The 17,042-nt window shown below is 41.5% G+C and overlaps 1 protein-coding gene across 1 annotated transcript; it reads left to right on the forward strand.

The window, feature by feature from the left end:
• Positions 1-1,084: 1,084 nt before the first annotated feature.
• On the forward strand, positions 1,085-5,784 carry LOC131245774 (plasmodesmata-located protein 2-like). Its single transcript, XM_058245459.1, has 3 exons — positions 1,085-2,341; positions 4,324-4,440; positions 5,450-5,784. The coding sequence occupies exons 1-3, from the start codon at positions 1,612-1,614 to the stop codon at positions 5,455-5,457; spliced, it is 855 nt and encodes a 284-aa protein (XP_058101442.1). The 5' UTR covers positions 1,085-1,611; the 3' UTR covers positions 5,458-5,784.
• Positions 5,785-17,042: the final 11,258 nt, after the last annotated feature.

Consider the following 17,042-nt stretch of genomic DNA (forward strand, 5'->3'; position numbering starts at 1 on the left):
TGGCCATTAGCGTCCGTGACCGTGGTCGGGGTAAAACCGAGTACGATCAGGCCGTGACCGTGGTGCCCAAGTTTTTTTTAAAAAAACACTTCACGCTCACGCCGTAGTGGCTGTGGATACTCGACGTGTGTTGAAACTCCTGAGAGTCTCCACCACCTGAGCAAGAGTAAGGATCCGTGGTGCCAACTTGATTCATATGTTGTATATCCACGCCGTACATCCGTTTGGCTCATTTCATCTTAGGTGATATTACGAAACATGAAGCAGATACAAATCTTAGGTGGACCGCTCCAGAGGAAACGATAATAACTGATAACCCATGTTAAAAACTTCCTGAGGGGCCATCATTATATTTATAGGCCATCCAAGCTGTTGATAAGGTCACGTGTACTTGGGTGAAAGGAAAATACAAATATCAGCTGATCCAAAACTTGGGTGGCCCATGAAAAAGTTTATAATGTTTGATCTCCACTGTTTCCTAGGGTGTGGTCCATCTGAGAGGATCTTCTTCATGTTTAAGACCATTACCTAAAATGATCTAAAAATCTGGATGGACGGACTGGATATATATAAAAAAAAAAAAATCAAGGTTGGGCCCACAATCACGGTCCGACCAAAATCGGTATCACCCCCTACCTGACCGAATCCACTACCTTTACTTGCTCTATTTAGAAAAGCTGAATAATCAGGCAACGCTGCTGCAACACAAGCTATCGAAAGCAATTCAAACCTGTTTAATGTTAAAACCCTGACTCTCTCCTTTTATCTGTCACCTTCTCAGAGGCTGGTATGAGCTAATTTGCGTATGAAGGAAGTGTCAGCTTTGAAGAAAATGAAAGGAAACGACGGAAAAAACAAAACCCGCTTGATTCTCATCTCTCTCTCTCTCTCGATATCTGTCGACACAGATCGAGAGGTTACAGCTTTGATGTTGAGATGATTTTCAGGGGAAGGTACATCTCAGGTGGCCACGGTATAGCAGTGGTGTAGATTAGAGCTGATTATCCCTATCTTATTAATACTTGTTTTACGAGAAGCGAAAGATACCCCACTCGTCTCTCTCTCTCTCTGCGCGATTCCTAAAAAAAGGTGTAGAACACTGAGCCAAGGAAAAAGGCCCACCTCCCCATAAAAGGCAAAAGCACCCCTTACTCCCTTTCCCAAAAACGCTCCTCCATTTCTGCCCAGTATCCCCGTCTCTCTCCCTCTCTCTCTCTCACCTTTTGTCACTTCGAGCAAAATACCCATCTCTCAAAACCTTCTTCTATACAAAACAGCAAGTGGGTTCTTCCAATCCTTACTCTTTTCTTTATCCATTGCAAGCAAAAAAAAAAAAAAAAATCATTGCTAAAAAATCCCCTGAAACTCCATTTTCCAGCATTCATTTCTAAAAAAATCCAGTTGGGGATTTCCAATCCTCCCTCTTTTCCTTATCATTTTCCTTTGAATCTAGAAAAAAGAAAAAGGAAAAAAAAAAAAAAAAAAATCACACCCTTTTAAATCCCATTTTCCAGCCATTAGTTGGTGATATGTTCTTTCAAGAAAAAAAACCCACTTCTGAAATACCCAAAAATCCTTATTTCTCAGCCATGATTTGATTAAAACCCCCAAATGGGCCTTCTCAAATCCCTTTTCTTCTCCACACTCCTTTTTCTGGCCTCTTTTGCTTTCCTCATACATCGAAATGCCGCTGCCGATCTCTACACCATGGTCTTCAAGGGCTGCTCTCAGCAGACCTTCACCGGCAACAGCGGCTTCCAACAGACGCTCACCTCCCTCTTCGACTCCCTCATCGCCCAATCCGCCAGCACCCGTTTCTTCAAAACTTCCGTTGGCAGCGGCCAGAACGCGGCTACCGGACTCTTCCAATGTCGGGGAGACCTCAGCAATGCCGATTGCAATAGCTGCATCCGCAAAATCCCCGAAATGTCAAGCGGCTTGTGCGGGAATGCCGTCGCCGCACGCATACAGCTCACTGGCTGCTACGCCCTCTATCAAATCACGGGCTTCCCTCAGATCCCCGGCACCCAGATGCTGTACAAGACGTGCAGCCCGTCGGAGGGGAATTTCGAGGAGAAGAGAGATACTGCATTCGCCGCCGTGGAGAGCGGCATTACGGGCGGGAACGGATTCTACGCCACCACATACGCTTCGGTGTATGCTATTGCTCAATGCGAGGGGGATTTGAGTGTGGCGGACTGTGGACAGTGCGTGAAGGAGGCCGTCCAAAAGGCGCAGGTGGAGTGTGGGAAGTCCGTTGCAGGGCAGGTGTATTTGAATCGTTGCTATTTCAGCTTCAGCTATTACGGCAATGGAGTTTCACATCATTCTTCTCCTTCAGGTGAGTTTCTGAGTTCGTTCGAACTCTCTACATCTTCAGCTGTTGAAGTTTCTATGCGTTAGTCTTGTTGATCTGTGCTCCATTAATTTCTTATTTCGTTTCAATGACTTGAATTCGACTGTTGCCTGATTCAGTATTGTTTATTTAAAATGTTAAATTGACTTTAACCCGAATGCTTGTTTCGATTGAAAATTCAATCTGATACTTAGAGAATCTATAGAAATTCAATCTATACATGAACCTGAATGCTTGTTTCGATGGTTGCTTGATTCAGTATGGTTTATTTAGAACATGAAATCAACATGAAGATGAATGCTCGTTTCGATTGAAAATTCGTTCTGAGCTTGTGTTGTAGACTATATACTGAAATTCAGCTTGAATCCTAACTGCTTGATCATTGGATTAGTATGTGGGACATTGCTCTGAACTTCTGTTGACTGTTCAAAAATGGACCATTGATGGGAACATCTAGTCAGTCCAATTTTTAGGTTAGAGGTAGTATATGATTCTTAAGTATGGTGCATGATACTTGTGCCCACTTTCACTGTCCTTGTTGATGAACACATACTCAAATTTGGGCAGTCGAAATTCTGGGCCATGTTTTGGATGGGGATTGCTGAAAAATCTTCCTGATTGGTCAATGTTAGCAATCCAATCGACGGGCGTTTGCCTGTTGAATTTCGACTGGACCATTGACCATCACTTGTTAAATTTCCTATGATGGCCCACGTTTAGAATGTAAGAGTCATCAGATCAGTGTTTCTTTCTTTTTTTTCTTTTTTTTTTTCCAGCCATAGCTTATCCAGAATGGGCCCCACAATGTTGATGATTTCGATCGCGGTACTTATTTCATGTGTATGGATTATGCACAAGTATGACCCGTGGTTCAAAAACACAAAAATCCCTACCCAACTCCATGTCAACCGGATCAGGTCGACTCCATGACTTGATCAGTAAAAGAAGTTCCCTGCATTGATTGTGAACCATAGATCAAAAAATTGAAAACTCAACCCATGTCAACCAGACTGGGTGGACTTGAAGACTCAGGCCGAGTTTTTTTTTTTAGTCTTTATTGTTCATTTTTCCTGGCTCAGTATGTAATAATTAAAAATTAAAAATATATATAACAATAGACATAAAAAGAGGCCAAGTTCTTTCTTTGTGACAAATAGGGAATGTCCCTTGTGTGCACTGAGTTCGTACATGCAGGCTCATGGTTGGTTTATCAAGGCCATTGATCTGATCGCTCCATCATGGATGTACCTCGCCTAAAAAATCTCCTCATGGACCACTCTAAACATTCCTTATTTGGCATGCAAAATACATGGTTAAGAAGAAATGCACCAATAAGTCACATTCAATGGCTAGAATCTTCTGACTTGGGGGATTTGGGGAGCATGGCCTGACCATGTTCCGTAATGGGGGCCAACAGATCAATAGCTTGGATAAACCAACCATGGGCCCCACATGTATAAAATCAGTGCACAATAGGGAAGATCCTTCTCATTACAATCAAAAGGTTGTAAGAAAGTAGAAATTAACCCACTGCCTCCTTTTTCATCAAAAAAAAAAAAACCTGTGGAGAGTGATTCCATTTGAGTCACTGTGAATGGTGTGGCCGGAACCGGGAATTCCCTAGTGACTCAGCTTGAAATCTTGCCGACTCAAGTTGATTGAGTTGAGTTTTGAGTCGACTCACTATGTTTTAAAAATATAGTGGAACCCCTATATGATGACAAAGTATCGAATGATTCGTTATTTGGTTATAGCTAGTGGATTGAACACTCTAGATTGATTTGCACCCGCGTAGCTTGATAGTGGAGATAGTTTATAGTTTATTTTTTGGTGTATGATCAATCTTTCATACTCAAACTGGTTGTATTCTTAGGCTGGAAAACTCACAGCCCCATCTAAGACTCTTGAAAGCAAGTATTGTATAGTTTCTGAAATGGATTTGGGGTATTTCTCTTTGTTTCTAACAGGGTCAGGACAGCAGCAGACGGGGAAGACGGTGGCTATTGTAGTCGGAGGGGCTGCAGCTCTGGCTTTTGGGGTCATTTGTCTCCTTTTCCTGAGATCCTTGTTGAAGAAACGTGACGGTAAGCATAGAAAAAATGACTGAAAAACAAGAGATGGGTCTTCTTAAGGAGGTTTTCTAGCCTCGCATGCACCTTTAATAGTAGCAAATGCATGAAATAGGTTAGCTCTTGGGACACCTGATCAATGGGTAAGGCGTGCCTCTGCTTTGAAGATGAACATGTGTAAGAAATCAGGACAGTCTGCTCACCTGGTTGGCTGCCTGCTTGTGTTGAATGGGGACATTGGCAAGTCGTTTAGAATACGCCGGCTTAGTGGTGGCCCACCTGTTGAATGTGGACTATTGGGAAGTCATTTAAGATCGTCCATTTTGGCCCACCTGATTGAGTGGACCAACTTGGTTTCTGCACATGTTCATCTTTGTGGTGGGGCTAACTTTTGAACGGCTCAGATGTTACACGCACTACCCAGTTTGCACATGTGATTTACACTGTAGAGGTGCATGTCTTTGTTTTGTTATGCCCCTACACCTGGGGCTGGATATCTGAGCCATACACCCGGTGGGCCATCCTCGCGTCAATGTCAGCTAGCCACACGTGTGCATTTAAATGGTTATTCTGTTTTTGTCCTACACGTGCGGCCACGTGATGAATTGACGACCCTGATTTTTGGGTCAGGTCATCCATACAGGGGGGTCCCACCTGATGCACGGCGATGATATCGTCTACAGTGCTTGCGTTCCTATCAAGTTCTTCAACTTGGGGAATTATTTGATACTCTGGCTGGGCATAATAAGCAGGCGGTCATAATTGTACACGTGGCATAAATGAAACCAAGTTAAACGACGTCAGACAATTAAATGAGCATAATTTTGGGTTATGACACGTCTAAACCGGGACCCATCATTTGCACAGTTTCATATGAATTTCTTATTACAGTCCAATTATGCAATTTATAAGTAATTTCTAAATGTTTGTGCATCATTCATCGCTCTCTGCCACAGTATTAATGCTTTTCTCTTTCAATTTAGCCATTCTCATTACTGAATTTTCGTTTTTTTTTTAAATGCAGATTATTGAAGGGATGGAATTCGGCATTATAGGAGGTCGTTTTGTAGATGAAATGTTTTTTTTTTCCCCTTAAAAAACAATCTTTTGGGGGGTGATGTTGTCAGTTTTGAGGTGAAACGGATTTTTCTTTTTTTCTTTTTTTAAAGGGGAGGGTGCAATTCCTTGCGGATGCGCATGAATGTTTTTTTTTTTTAATTTTTAAATTTGGATCATTGGATATAATTGGAGAGAATTTTGGCCGTTGGTTCATTTTTCATCATGCCATGTGAATGTTTGAATGTGACACCCCTCTAAAGTTAGTGCGGACCATATAAACCTATGAAATGGTTTTTGTGCTATGGACAACCGTCAATTCATGATCTAATGATGAGGGCTGGCATGGTACCTGCATGTAACTGGTGGGGCCCCATCATCCCGCTTCTGCTTGATGATGTTGGTTTTTTTTGGACGAGGAATGCTAATCTGCAGTTCGCCGCATGGCAGTCCAGTCCTATGATGGTGCCCACGCGGCGAGCATGTCCCTTGGTTGGGTGGGCCACTGTGTGGTGTGGATGGGCTGAAATGAAATCCCCGTGATTATGACCGTTTAGCTGTGAGTTTCTGGTTTAATACGTTGCCACGTGCCAATTCCCATGCCTTTCGGAACGTGTCTCGTACATGTGGTGTCCCACCAAAAACAACAGTCCACATCAGTCGACCTCTTTGCCACGTGGTGCGAGGAGGTAACTGTAGAGACTTTTATGCTGTCATGACCATCATGATCTGTTTCCGCATTAACAAACATGCGTATCTGCTTTGCCTGGAGTTCTTGATACTCTGGCGGCGACTGATGGTTCATATACATGCGCTCCTAAGTTATACACGTGATCTATGTGTGACACAAATCAAACGGTCCTCATTGTGGGTCCCAACATATATATAGTACGAAGTGTATGCTAAATCTGATGAATGGATAAATTTGTACCGAGTTCCGTCCATTCATTCTATTCATTGTTTGTCAACTCATCTGCCAGAGATCAGTTACTCATTGCAAGTGATAGATAATATATGATATCCTCGATTTGGACAGTTCGATTTAAGTTCGAGGGTGTGATGTGTGCAACTGCTGGGTGCATGCGCATGAACCATCGCATTGGGGCCGAGTATCAGAATCTATCTATGCTTTAAATGAGTCATCCCACTTTTATTAAAGTCGAATGTATCTGATGTTGATGAAAAGAAGAAGAGCAATTTGAAACTTCCACACACTTTGATAGCCTCGAATGGTACGCCTGTTTTACGAGGCAGAGGATTAGGTGCGGCCCTGAGTATGGGCCCACCTTAATGTATGTATTGTATATCCACGCCGTCCATCCGTTTTTCCAGCTCAATTTTGGGCATGAACCCAAAAAAATGAAGCAGATCCAAATCTCAGGTGACCATTTAACAAATTCTTGTGGGCCACTAAGTCTTGGATCAAGCTCATATTTGTTTTCTCCCTTCATCCAGTTTCTACATGGTATTCTCAACAGGTTGGATGGAAAATAAACATTACGGTGGGAAGTACGTGGATTTTACATATACAATTTGTGGGCTCCACGTAGGTTTGGTGTTTTACGCGCTGGGTAAAACAGGCATCGGAGAGTCCGGGAGTTAAGGGCCCGTTTGGAAGGGGGATTGAAAGGGAGTAATTCGTCATGGGGTGGATTGCACATAAACCGATGCTCTTAAATCAAGTATTGAATGATCTAAGCATGGATGGGTCTGTTTGGACGGCCGAGCCTATCATAGTTTGTTTGGCCGCGCATGTGCAATCCCATGCATTCCAACTGCGGGTGTGTTTGGGACGCTCATACTTGGTGAGAAACGCAGTCGCCTCACAATATTCGGTGCGGTGCCAGGAAACGGATTAGCTACTCCCCTGACACCAGCCCATGGATGGTGGTCAGTGCTCCATGGGCCCTACCATGATGTTTGTGGCTCATCCACGCCGTCCATATATTTTTACAGATCATTTTATGGTATGAGACCAAAAATAAGGTATATCCAAATCGTCTGCTGGCCACATTACAGGAAATAGTGTTGAATGAGCGCCAGCCATTAAAAAACATTTTGCAGCCATGAAAGTTTTGGACCAAGCTGATGTTTGTTTTTTCCCTTCATCTGGGCCTTTACGACCTAATCAACATATTGGATGTCAAATAAACAGTAAAGTGGGCCTTATGAGGATTTTAATGATGGATATCCAATCACTATTGTTTTCATGTGGTGTGGTCCACCTTAGATTCAAGCTGTACTACTCATTTGAGGAGTGTTAAAATTGAAAGAAGGATATGGATGAAGATAATGAGACAGACTTGATTAGTTATGATTTAACCGAAGATATAGTCATTGATAGATTTTTTAGTGACAACACAACTACCATGAGGACTGAAATCATCAACAGCACCTGCTTTTAGATGGCATGTGAAACACTCAATCCATGTGGGGCTCACAATTTGTATATGTAAATCGAACCAGTAATTGAAAACCCTTGATCACTTAAATGGTATATAGAATCAATGAGCTTGATTTGAAAAAAAATTCCAATGGCCTACACAAATGCCAACAGTTTAAAGTTTTTCAGAAAACCAGCAAGTTCACGGGGCTTGGCCTGCATAAGTTATGGATCCTGTTGATTTAGCTATATTCATTTCATCCTAATGCATTACACTAATTTAATGGGTTGGATGAAAGATACATATCTCGTTCCTGATGCATGGCCTACCCTAGTTCAAAGATGTGGTTGATTTTCTTTTTCCAATGCCTAAGAGAGGATACAACTTGATGGAAAATAGTAGATTTTACATATTCAGATTAGAATGGACCAGGATCCCCTATTGCCCACAAGCTTGTAATGAGTTGGGTTCCCTCCACACGTTGAGTGGGACCCGTCGTTGCAAGGTCCATTTTTGGTAAGCTTCTTTCAAACTTCCATCAAATTCTGGTAAGCTTCTTTTCAGAACTATTTACCTGGAACTCCACCAGGAACTTCCCAAAAGAATTTTAGAAAACTCCGCCAAGAAATATTTATCTGAATGGAACTACTAGATTGCAAATAGTTTCATTCACCTTCTAAAGTTGAATGTATAGCATATCAATAGCAGTCATACAATATGCTAGTGGAATTAAGAAGAAAACAATATGAGCACCAAGGTTCTAGTTATCATCTAACAAAAATGCATGCATTAATTTGAACCGATTGTAACATGAATTATGAAAATGAAACTCTTCACATCTCTCAAACTCAGCTTCGATTTTTCTTGGTCAACATTTGTTTAAAGACATGAAGACATGAAGATACTCCTATTCAGGTCAGTTTCCACTGCAAAAATTTTCAGTTCTCCTTATACCACCCATTGATTTTATAGATTCTGAGACAGACCAACCTATTACCAAATTTTTGCATTGATAAAAGGTCAATAAAGAACCTTCAATCATAATGGAAAAAGATCTTTTGTTCCTTTTTTCAACAAAACTTTTCCATTCACCCAAAATAAAGTTGTTGATGACAAGGAAAGACATGAATAACAACACCTTATTTTACAAGGATCAGAACAGCAAAAGATCTGAAGCATCAACAGAATTAAATAAAAGGAAAGATTGGGTCCTAAAGGATCAATCTTGCAATGAAAAAGAAAAATAAATTAAACAACTAGTGTTTTGTGCTTTTCATAAATTGCATATCAGGATCTAAAAATGCCTCCAACGCAACAAATTCTGGTCACATCTTTAGTCACATCTATATGAAATATATCTCTCCTTTTGGAATGACCACCATGGCTTTGATAATGCTTGATTAAGATTTGAAAATATTAGAGCATTTTCCTCTCTCATCAATCAGAAGTTAATATGAGAAAACAAATTGTCAAAGGGCAAATGTATTTTTTTTTTTTTTAAATGTTCACAGAACTATTACCCTGATGAAGCAGAAAGACCGGTCTTAATATGACTAGGCTTATCATATAACCATTGAGGTGACAGTGGTATATTGCTCTCTCATGTTACTTGATCTGCAATAATTTCATTAAAAAATGAGCAACAGCTAATTGCAATAAATGTGCTCACAGTCATAGGATGCATAAATGACAATAGTAGATTAAAACATAGTGCTAAGAAGATGATTTGAACACAGACAATAAAATATGAGAAGCCACCAAAATCCATAACAAGAACAGAAACGGATAACTGTAGAAGGTTATTGATTACCATTGGAGTCATCAAAGAAACCCATATATAGACGAATTGCTAGATTGTTAACTAATGTCACTCAACCCACTGGAATGGTGAAACAAGAAGAACTAAGGAATCAAGTGTCCAAAACTCATTAAAATAAACACTGAAATATGAGGACAAAATAAATAAGCAAGCTTGCTCTTCTAGGGATAGCAGGTTTTGAATGACATGACACATGCACATTGGAGGTCAAGTTGTTTGTTGGAAAATATAAAAATAATGTGTCCAGGCTCAGATTACAAATAACACCCAGAAATCTCAAATTTTGATTAATAACTGCCACTGCAAATTAGCACACCATATATTCAAATAGTGAAGGTCAAATCTAACTCATTGGTGCAATCAAGGTAAACCAGAATTGGCAATTTTTCTTGTTCAAACTCATGAGAAGCGAGAACTGTCCAGTTAAATGGTTGAGCATTTACATATGATGACTGGATGTATTTGCCTAAACAGGTGGGTCCCAATACCATACTGACAGAATAACTTGTTTCATAAAATTCTATTCCAACAAAGGAAATATAAAAAATTATTTTTCATTCGATAGTAGAGTGCATAACATCTTCATCATTCGATAGTCATTGCAATGTCCATTTTTCTGTGAAACATGGTACAGAGTTGTCTACAATAATCTTTTATCAGTTTCAGCCATGATTAGAAAATGCTATGAATGAGACAATAAGATAGATAATATGGACTATACCAGAGATCTTTATCTAATCCAAAGGCGGAGATCAATGACCAGGCTGCGAGTAACCAACAGATTTTCAAAAAATTACTTATACAATTAGGTATACAAGATCACCGTAATTGAAGAAGTATGAAGGAATCCAATTGTGTATATATATTGGAATTGAACAGTGTTAGATGAACTATGTATAGATATTGGAATCCAACAGTTAGAGAGGACCCCTAAGTTGGAAATGGAAGCAATAGGTCAGTTGGAAATGAACACTGTTGGATTTCTTATTAACTCAAAACCCTTAAAATCCAGTTTTTCCCATTTTCTTACTACCTCATGAACAGTAGAAATTAGATTTCACAAAACTCCTAAAATCTAGAAACCATGAGGAAAGTAATTTCAGAAAATCCAACACATCAATTGAATAAAGCTTCTTTGAAGCCCAGACAGTCATCCATGGTGGAAAATTGATTTCAGATTAACCCCAAAATCCAGAAACCCCCATTTTTTGGAGATCTTATCAACAGTAGAATTAAGATTTCACAAAACCCCCAATATTTAGAAATCATGAGCAAATTAATTTCAAAAAATCAAAGCTATCAATTGAATACAGCGTCTTTGAAGTACTGTCACGTCCCAAACTCGGAAAACAGGCTCACAAAATTTTTGATCGCTGAATCCAGCGCCGACAGCCTCCGTAGTGCCCCATTCTCGACTCTCGGCACTCATATGTCATATTTCGATCCTAGGATCCTAAAAGGAGAATTTTCAGTATGAATTTTTATTTTTTTTTGTAATGGAGCATAACCACAAGCATAACCACGTCACAAAACAACATCACCACATATCCACTATATCAAAAACTTTAAGTACAATACGGAAAGAAAAATACAAGGTGATCAAAATGCTACAAAATAATCTGATGTGTGCTTCTGCCTCAGCGCTGCTGCGATCGAATGTCACCTGCATGAAACGGTCGTGCATAAGCTTACAAAAGCTTAGAGCGTAGTGTAAGTGTGTGCACAAGACAAGTGTCAAGTATGCAGTATCAGAGTAATGCAAAAAAATGCTGGTAAGTCCATGAATACTATCAGTCATACCAAGGATATGCGATGTAATGCATGAATGCTATCGGCCATACCAAGGTCATGCGATGCGAGGCCTACGTAGCCGAATGTCATATACAAGATGCAATGCAAGCATGTCAGTCCTCATCAAGTACATATATCAGTACAGTTCCCCTCTGGGATATTACTGGGGTCTAGTACACTCCACACTGACTGCCGCCTCCCTAGCCGCACAGCCTAGCGAGTGGAACAGACCACATTATCTGCCTGACCAGTAGTCTGCCAATACTTATCCGACTCGTCGATAGCGGACCCATTTGCAAGCTTGTCAAACTTAGCCTAGCTTACAACCCCCTCACTTGGGCGGATAAGGCCACACCCCCTTCCAACCGACCACGACACAGTGGGAGACGCGGCCTACTGGTATTCGGCACTCGTGCGCTCGTGTATCCACTCAGTTTAGACATTGGAGCATCTCCTGGCACTAAAAAGGTTCTGAGATTTTCACACAAGGACATCCTATGTGCCCACAATGCTAGAGCCAGTATTTTTGGTATCCAATCCGGCCATCCAAGATGTGCCTGTAGAGGTCACGGCCCTGATGTCGCTAAGGCGTATAAGGATCATGTCACACATATGCGAGATGCATGAGTCACACCGTCCAGTCATGCAGCAATTCTGCGCATACCGCGCGATCATGTGGGTAACTCCTATCAATGAGTCCCATAAATAATCTACCCAATAACATATGCTATGTTCAATTACTACTCATATCAAGCATACATATGATGCGTATGGGCATGAGTCATGAAATTATACTAAGCATGTTATATGGTGATGAACTATCGTCACAACGAAGATGGGCCTAGACGGCCTACACACAACAAGTATGTGCCTATCAATGGGCCCTAGGGAGAGTTATAATGCAGACATTTAATCAACATTATTCTTACAATGTGGGCATCAAACCATCATTGCTCCCAAGGCACAACCCGCCATAAATATCATTACATAAACCATGGGGAATCACACATTGCAATGGACCCTATATATATCCCATTGGGCCTCAACCCATGGGCCTCAAATACATCAGATGGACCGCATCACATGGGCCTCATATATATTAAGTGGGCCGCATCAATGGGCCTCATATATATCAAGGTGGGCCTCAACAACGGGCCTCATATATCACATCGAGCATTATCAAATGGGCTGAATCAAATGGGCTAAGTTGAATGGGCCGAGTTGAACGGGCCAAGTCGAATGGGTCAATTCAAATAGGCTGAACCCAACTCATCTATTTTCATAAATCAATATATATATATATATAAATGAATCATATCAAAAGATCAACTGGACCATACCATATCTAACCGTGGTGATAATGATTTCCACGGTTAAATTCCAGTGGGCCCCACCATAGGGTTTATTTCCCATCCAGCCTATTCATAAGGTCACAAAGACCTAGATTTAGAGGAAAAACAAATATCATATTAGTCTAAACTTGGTAGCCCAAGGGTTTTAATGGTAGACATTTAAACCCACTGTCTTCTGTAGTGTGGTCCACCTGATAACTAGATTTGTCTCATTTTTAGTCTTAAGCCTAAAGACGGGTCCACCAAATGGATTGGCGGTTTGGATGCAACACATGCACTAGCGAGTCCCATATAGATGGACGACATAGATAAAGCACATACCTCATGGTGGGAGTCCATGCTGATGGCAGGTGTGGAATACAATACATACATCAGTGGGTCCCACGTGGGGCCCACCATAACGTTTATTCCATCCAACGGTTGATAAGGTCACACAGACCTGGATAAAGAGGAAAAACAAATTTCATAACGATCCAAAACTTCTGTGACCCAAATAGGGTTTCAATGGTAGACGTTCAACCATCACTGTTTCTTGTGACGTGGGCCACTTGAGCTGCCACGTACGACGGGGGGGGGGGGGTGCACTGCCCTAAAGGGGGCCCACCAAATGCACGGTGTTAACGTCCACACACATCACGGTTGGGACCCATGGTCCTTGCCTCAACGGCGCAGTAGCAGGACGCTGCTGTAACATCCTCTGGATGTGCAGCAACAACAATGCCTGCTGCATTGTTTTTTTATTTTCGTTTTCTGGTGCTTTTTCCTAAGTGGGGCCCGCATCAGGTGGATCTGCTCCACCCATTGGATTCTATGGCTCAAGACAGTCCAAACATCCCAATATTTAACATGTTTTGGCGTGTAGAAACATCAAGGTGGGTCCTAGTCGATTTTAACGGTAAAAATCACTATTTTCTATGCTATGGCCTGCCAGATAATCGAATTGGCTTCATTTTTCGGCTCAACGCCTAAAATGGGCTGAGAAATAGGATGGACGACGTGGATTAGATTTATACATCAAGGTGAGGCTTACATGAGCGGTCCACCCAAAAGCCATTGAATCAAGCTAATATATATTTTTGTTAGCTGGTTAGTACACCACACTGTCAGTTCACACTTCACTGTGTGGCCATGTCCAGCGTCCCTGGACGTTGGACGGTTTGGATACAACACATATTTAAGGTGAGCCCCACCTACAGACGTGCTACCAGGGGGGTGAGCCCTGCACAGGTGGGCCACCAAATGGCTGGATGGTGTGGATAAGACTACATCAAGGTGAGGTCCATCCGGGTGGGCCACATGGCCACGTCATCACAGAAAAGATGAAAGAGAGGGAGAGAGAGAAAGAAAGAGACATGTGCAATGGAGGGCTCCGCCACTATGAGCTCTCCCTTCCATGCATTCAATCATATATCAAGTGGGTCCCAATACATGTGGGCCCACCAAATCAAAAATCAACGGTGGAGATTCCTTCTCCACCCAAATAGAAGGTATAGATGACCTCTTTCAAACTTAGAAAAGTAAACATCATGATGGGGTCTATGGAAGATGGCCTCATCATGGAATGATCATGTGAATCATGGTGGGCCATCGGCCACATCTAGGGTCCAAAGTGAAATCCATACCATCAATCGGTAGGCCCAACTGGGCCCATCATTAAAACATAAAATCTAGGCCTATAAAACACCCACCGTTTGATCTTCTTGGTCCGATGGAACGCCAAAATCCTTGTGTCTCACTTTGATGGAAGATGATGAGAATTAAAGGGCTAGGATGATGGAACTTAGGATGGGAAGCGGGCCACACACAACACACTTTTCTCTCTTGGAAGTGCTTGGATGTGCACCTCTTGGTTGCTTGAAAAATGTGAAGAGAAAGAGAGAGAGAGAGAGAGAGAGAGAGAGAGAAAGGGTGGTTGTAAGAGGGAGGTGATGGTTGTGAGTTGATAAATGTACTTGACTTAGGGTAGGTTGCTTGACTTGGGGAGAAAAAAAGCATGGGTTGTGTACTTTGATTGATTGATTGATGGGATGGATTGTAGAGATTCTCTTGGGTTCGTAAATGCGCGGCGTTTCTTCAAGATAAATGCGGGCCCACATCTCCTGACCAGGGTATCGAATCGGTATGCAAGACGCGGCATTGGAACCACGGCGACCGTGCGGTCGCAATGGTACAAGTCTCGGATTGAGTCGACTCAGATCTACGGGATACGACTTAGGGTCATGCGCAAACGTCGATTAAAGTTCGGGGGTTGCCGGAATTCGACGGGAATGATCGCGGAGTCTACGGAACGGTACAGACTAGGATACAGGCCTTAAACAAACAATCCTTCTGGATGAGAAAATCAATTTCAAACTAAGCCAAAACGCCCAAAATCGATAATATGGGGGTTGTCTGGAGATCCTATATATGAACAGTAGAAATCGAATTTCATAAAACCCCCAATATCCAGAAACCATGAGCAAAATAATTTCAGAAAATCAAACCCATCGATTGAATGCAACGTCTTTGAAGCACAAACAACCTTTGTGGATGAGAAAATTGACTTCAAATTAACTAAAAACCCGCAAAATCCAGAAACTCTCATTTTCTGGATACCTCAATACCCTAGAAATCAGATATCATAAAACCCCCAAATTCTAGAAACCATGAGCAAAGTAATTTCTCAAAATCCCATTGTATTAAATTGAATACAGCGTCTTTGAAGCACAAACAGTCATAATGGAAGCCATGGCAGAAACCTGAAAAACCAGACATGCATCTTGAAAGGCCATGGCCCTGTCATAGCTAGGTGGGTTGACATGCATGAAGGATCTACAGATGTATGATAGAGTTTCATGCCAGGAGGGAGGAAGAAGATGTACCTCGCGATGGCAACAGTGATGGCTGTAATGGCCATCTTCGTTACACAATATCTACATTTATAACAGGTGTTTCATGTGAAAATTTACCTCCCGCCACCACTCTCGCCATTTCAACTCATCTTCGATCCCATCCCGCAGTCCGTACGATGGATTACGGATGGGATTGGGATGGGCTCAAGGCGCAATCTAGAGAGAGAGAGGACGAGACGCCCGGATCCCCGAATCTAATAGTAAATCCTCCAGACTGTCATCCGCCTTATCCCCTCGCCCTGCCAAACACGTCGTTGCCCGTACACCCTTGGATTAGATGAGTGAATCCCATCTACTACGACCCACTACCTTTCAATCCGCCTCGGTCCAAACGGGCCCTAATTTGATACTCCGATGGTGTAATAAAGTTGATAGGCTGGTAATTAGTAATTGTATATGTGTGGTATACACAAACTCAAAATAAACCGTTCAAACTGTAGATTGGCATCCCATCTTCCATTGCGCATTTTCATTTCAACGGTCTTAAAATGTCCAGTAATCACCTGGTTAACAAATGAGGCTCACAACTTTGGCAGTATAGAATGAGCTACTTTAGTTTGCATGTACTTTATTATTATTATATTTTAAAATAATTTTATTTTAATATTAAGAGTTTTCTCTCAATATTCTTTTTTTTTTTAAAAGTGTTTTGTTTTCAGTGCATGTCTATTTTCCACTAAAAATAAAAATAAAAATGAAACAAGAAAAACTTAAGCATATAAGAAAAAAATAATTACATGGTGTTTCAGCCTATTTTCAAGAGGCCTGTAAATTTGGTTGAATGGGGTGTTATGCTATTAGTCCAAACTGTGGCCATTGGCATGTGGTAGATTGTCTACCATCGTGAAGTCGAAATACCTGGCAATTAGAAATTTCTGTGTACCTTCCTCTTCAGCCTTGTACTTGTATTTTAGCACGCTCCAAATTTCTTTCACTGATGTGGTCCCCGTATACAAATCGTACAACCGATCAGAGAGAGCATTGAGGATGTGGCCATGACACAGGAGTTCATCTTTTTGTCGCTTGATTCCAGGAGCAACTTGTTCCGAAGTGTCAGTGTCCTTTGCTTTAAGCTGAGGCTGGAGAGTCGGGTTCAGGATGTAGAAAATCTTCAGAGCTGTCAGCAAAAATTTCAGCTTGTCCTGCCATCTAGTGAAATTTGAACCATCGAATCGGTCCAATCGGATCAAATCCTGGTTCATCAGTTTGATTGATGCAACACTTTAGGTGTCCATAGATTCACGCTTTAAGATTGTTAGAAATTAATGTTTGGATACACCGAAAAATATAAAAAATAAAAGTAAGAAAAGTTGTTTCACTAGGT

The sequence above is a fragment of the Magnolia sinica genome, chromosome 5, assembly GCF_029962835.1.
Source record: "Magnolia sinica isolate HGM2019 chromosome 5, MsV1, whole genome shotgun sequence".
Lineage (NCBI taxonomy): Eukaryota > Viridiplantae > Streptophyta > Magnoliopsida > Magnoliales > Magnoliaceae > Magnolia > Magnolia sinica.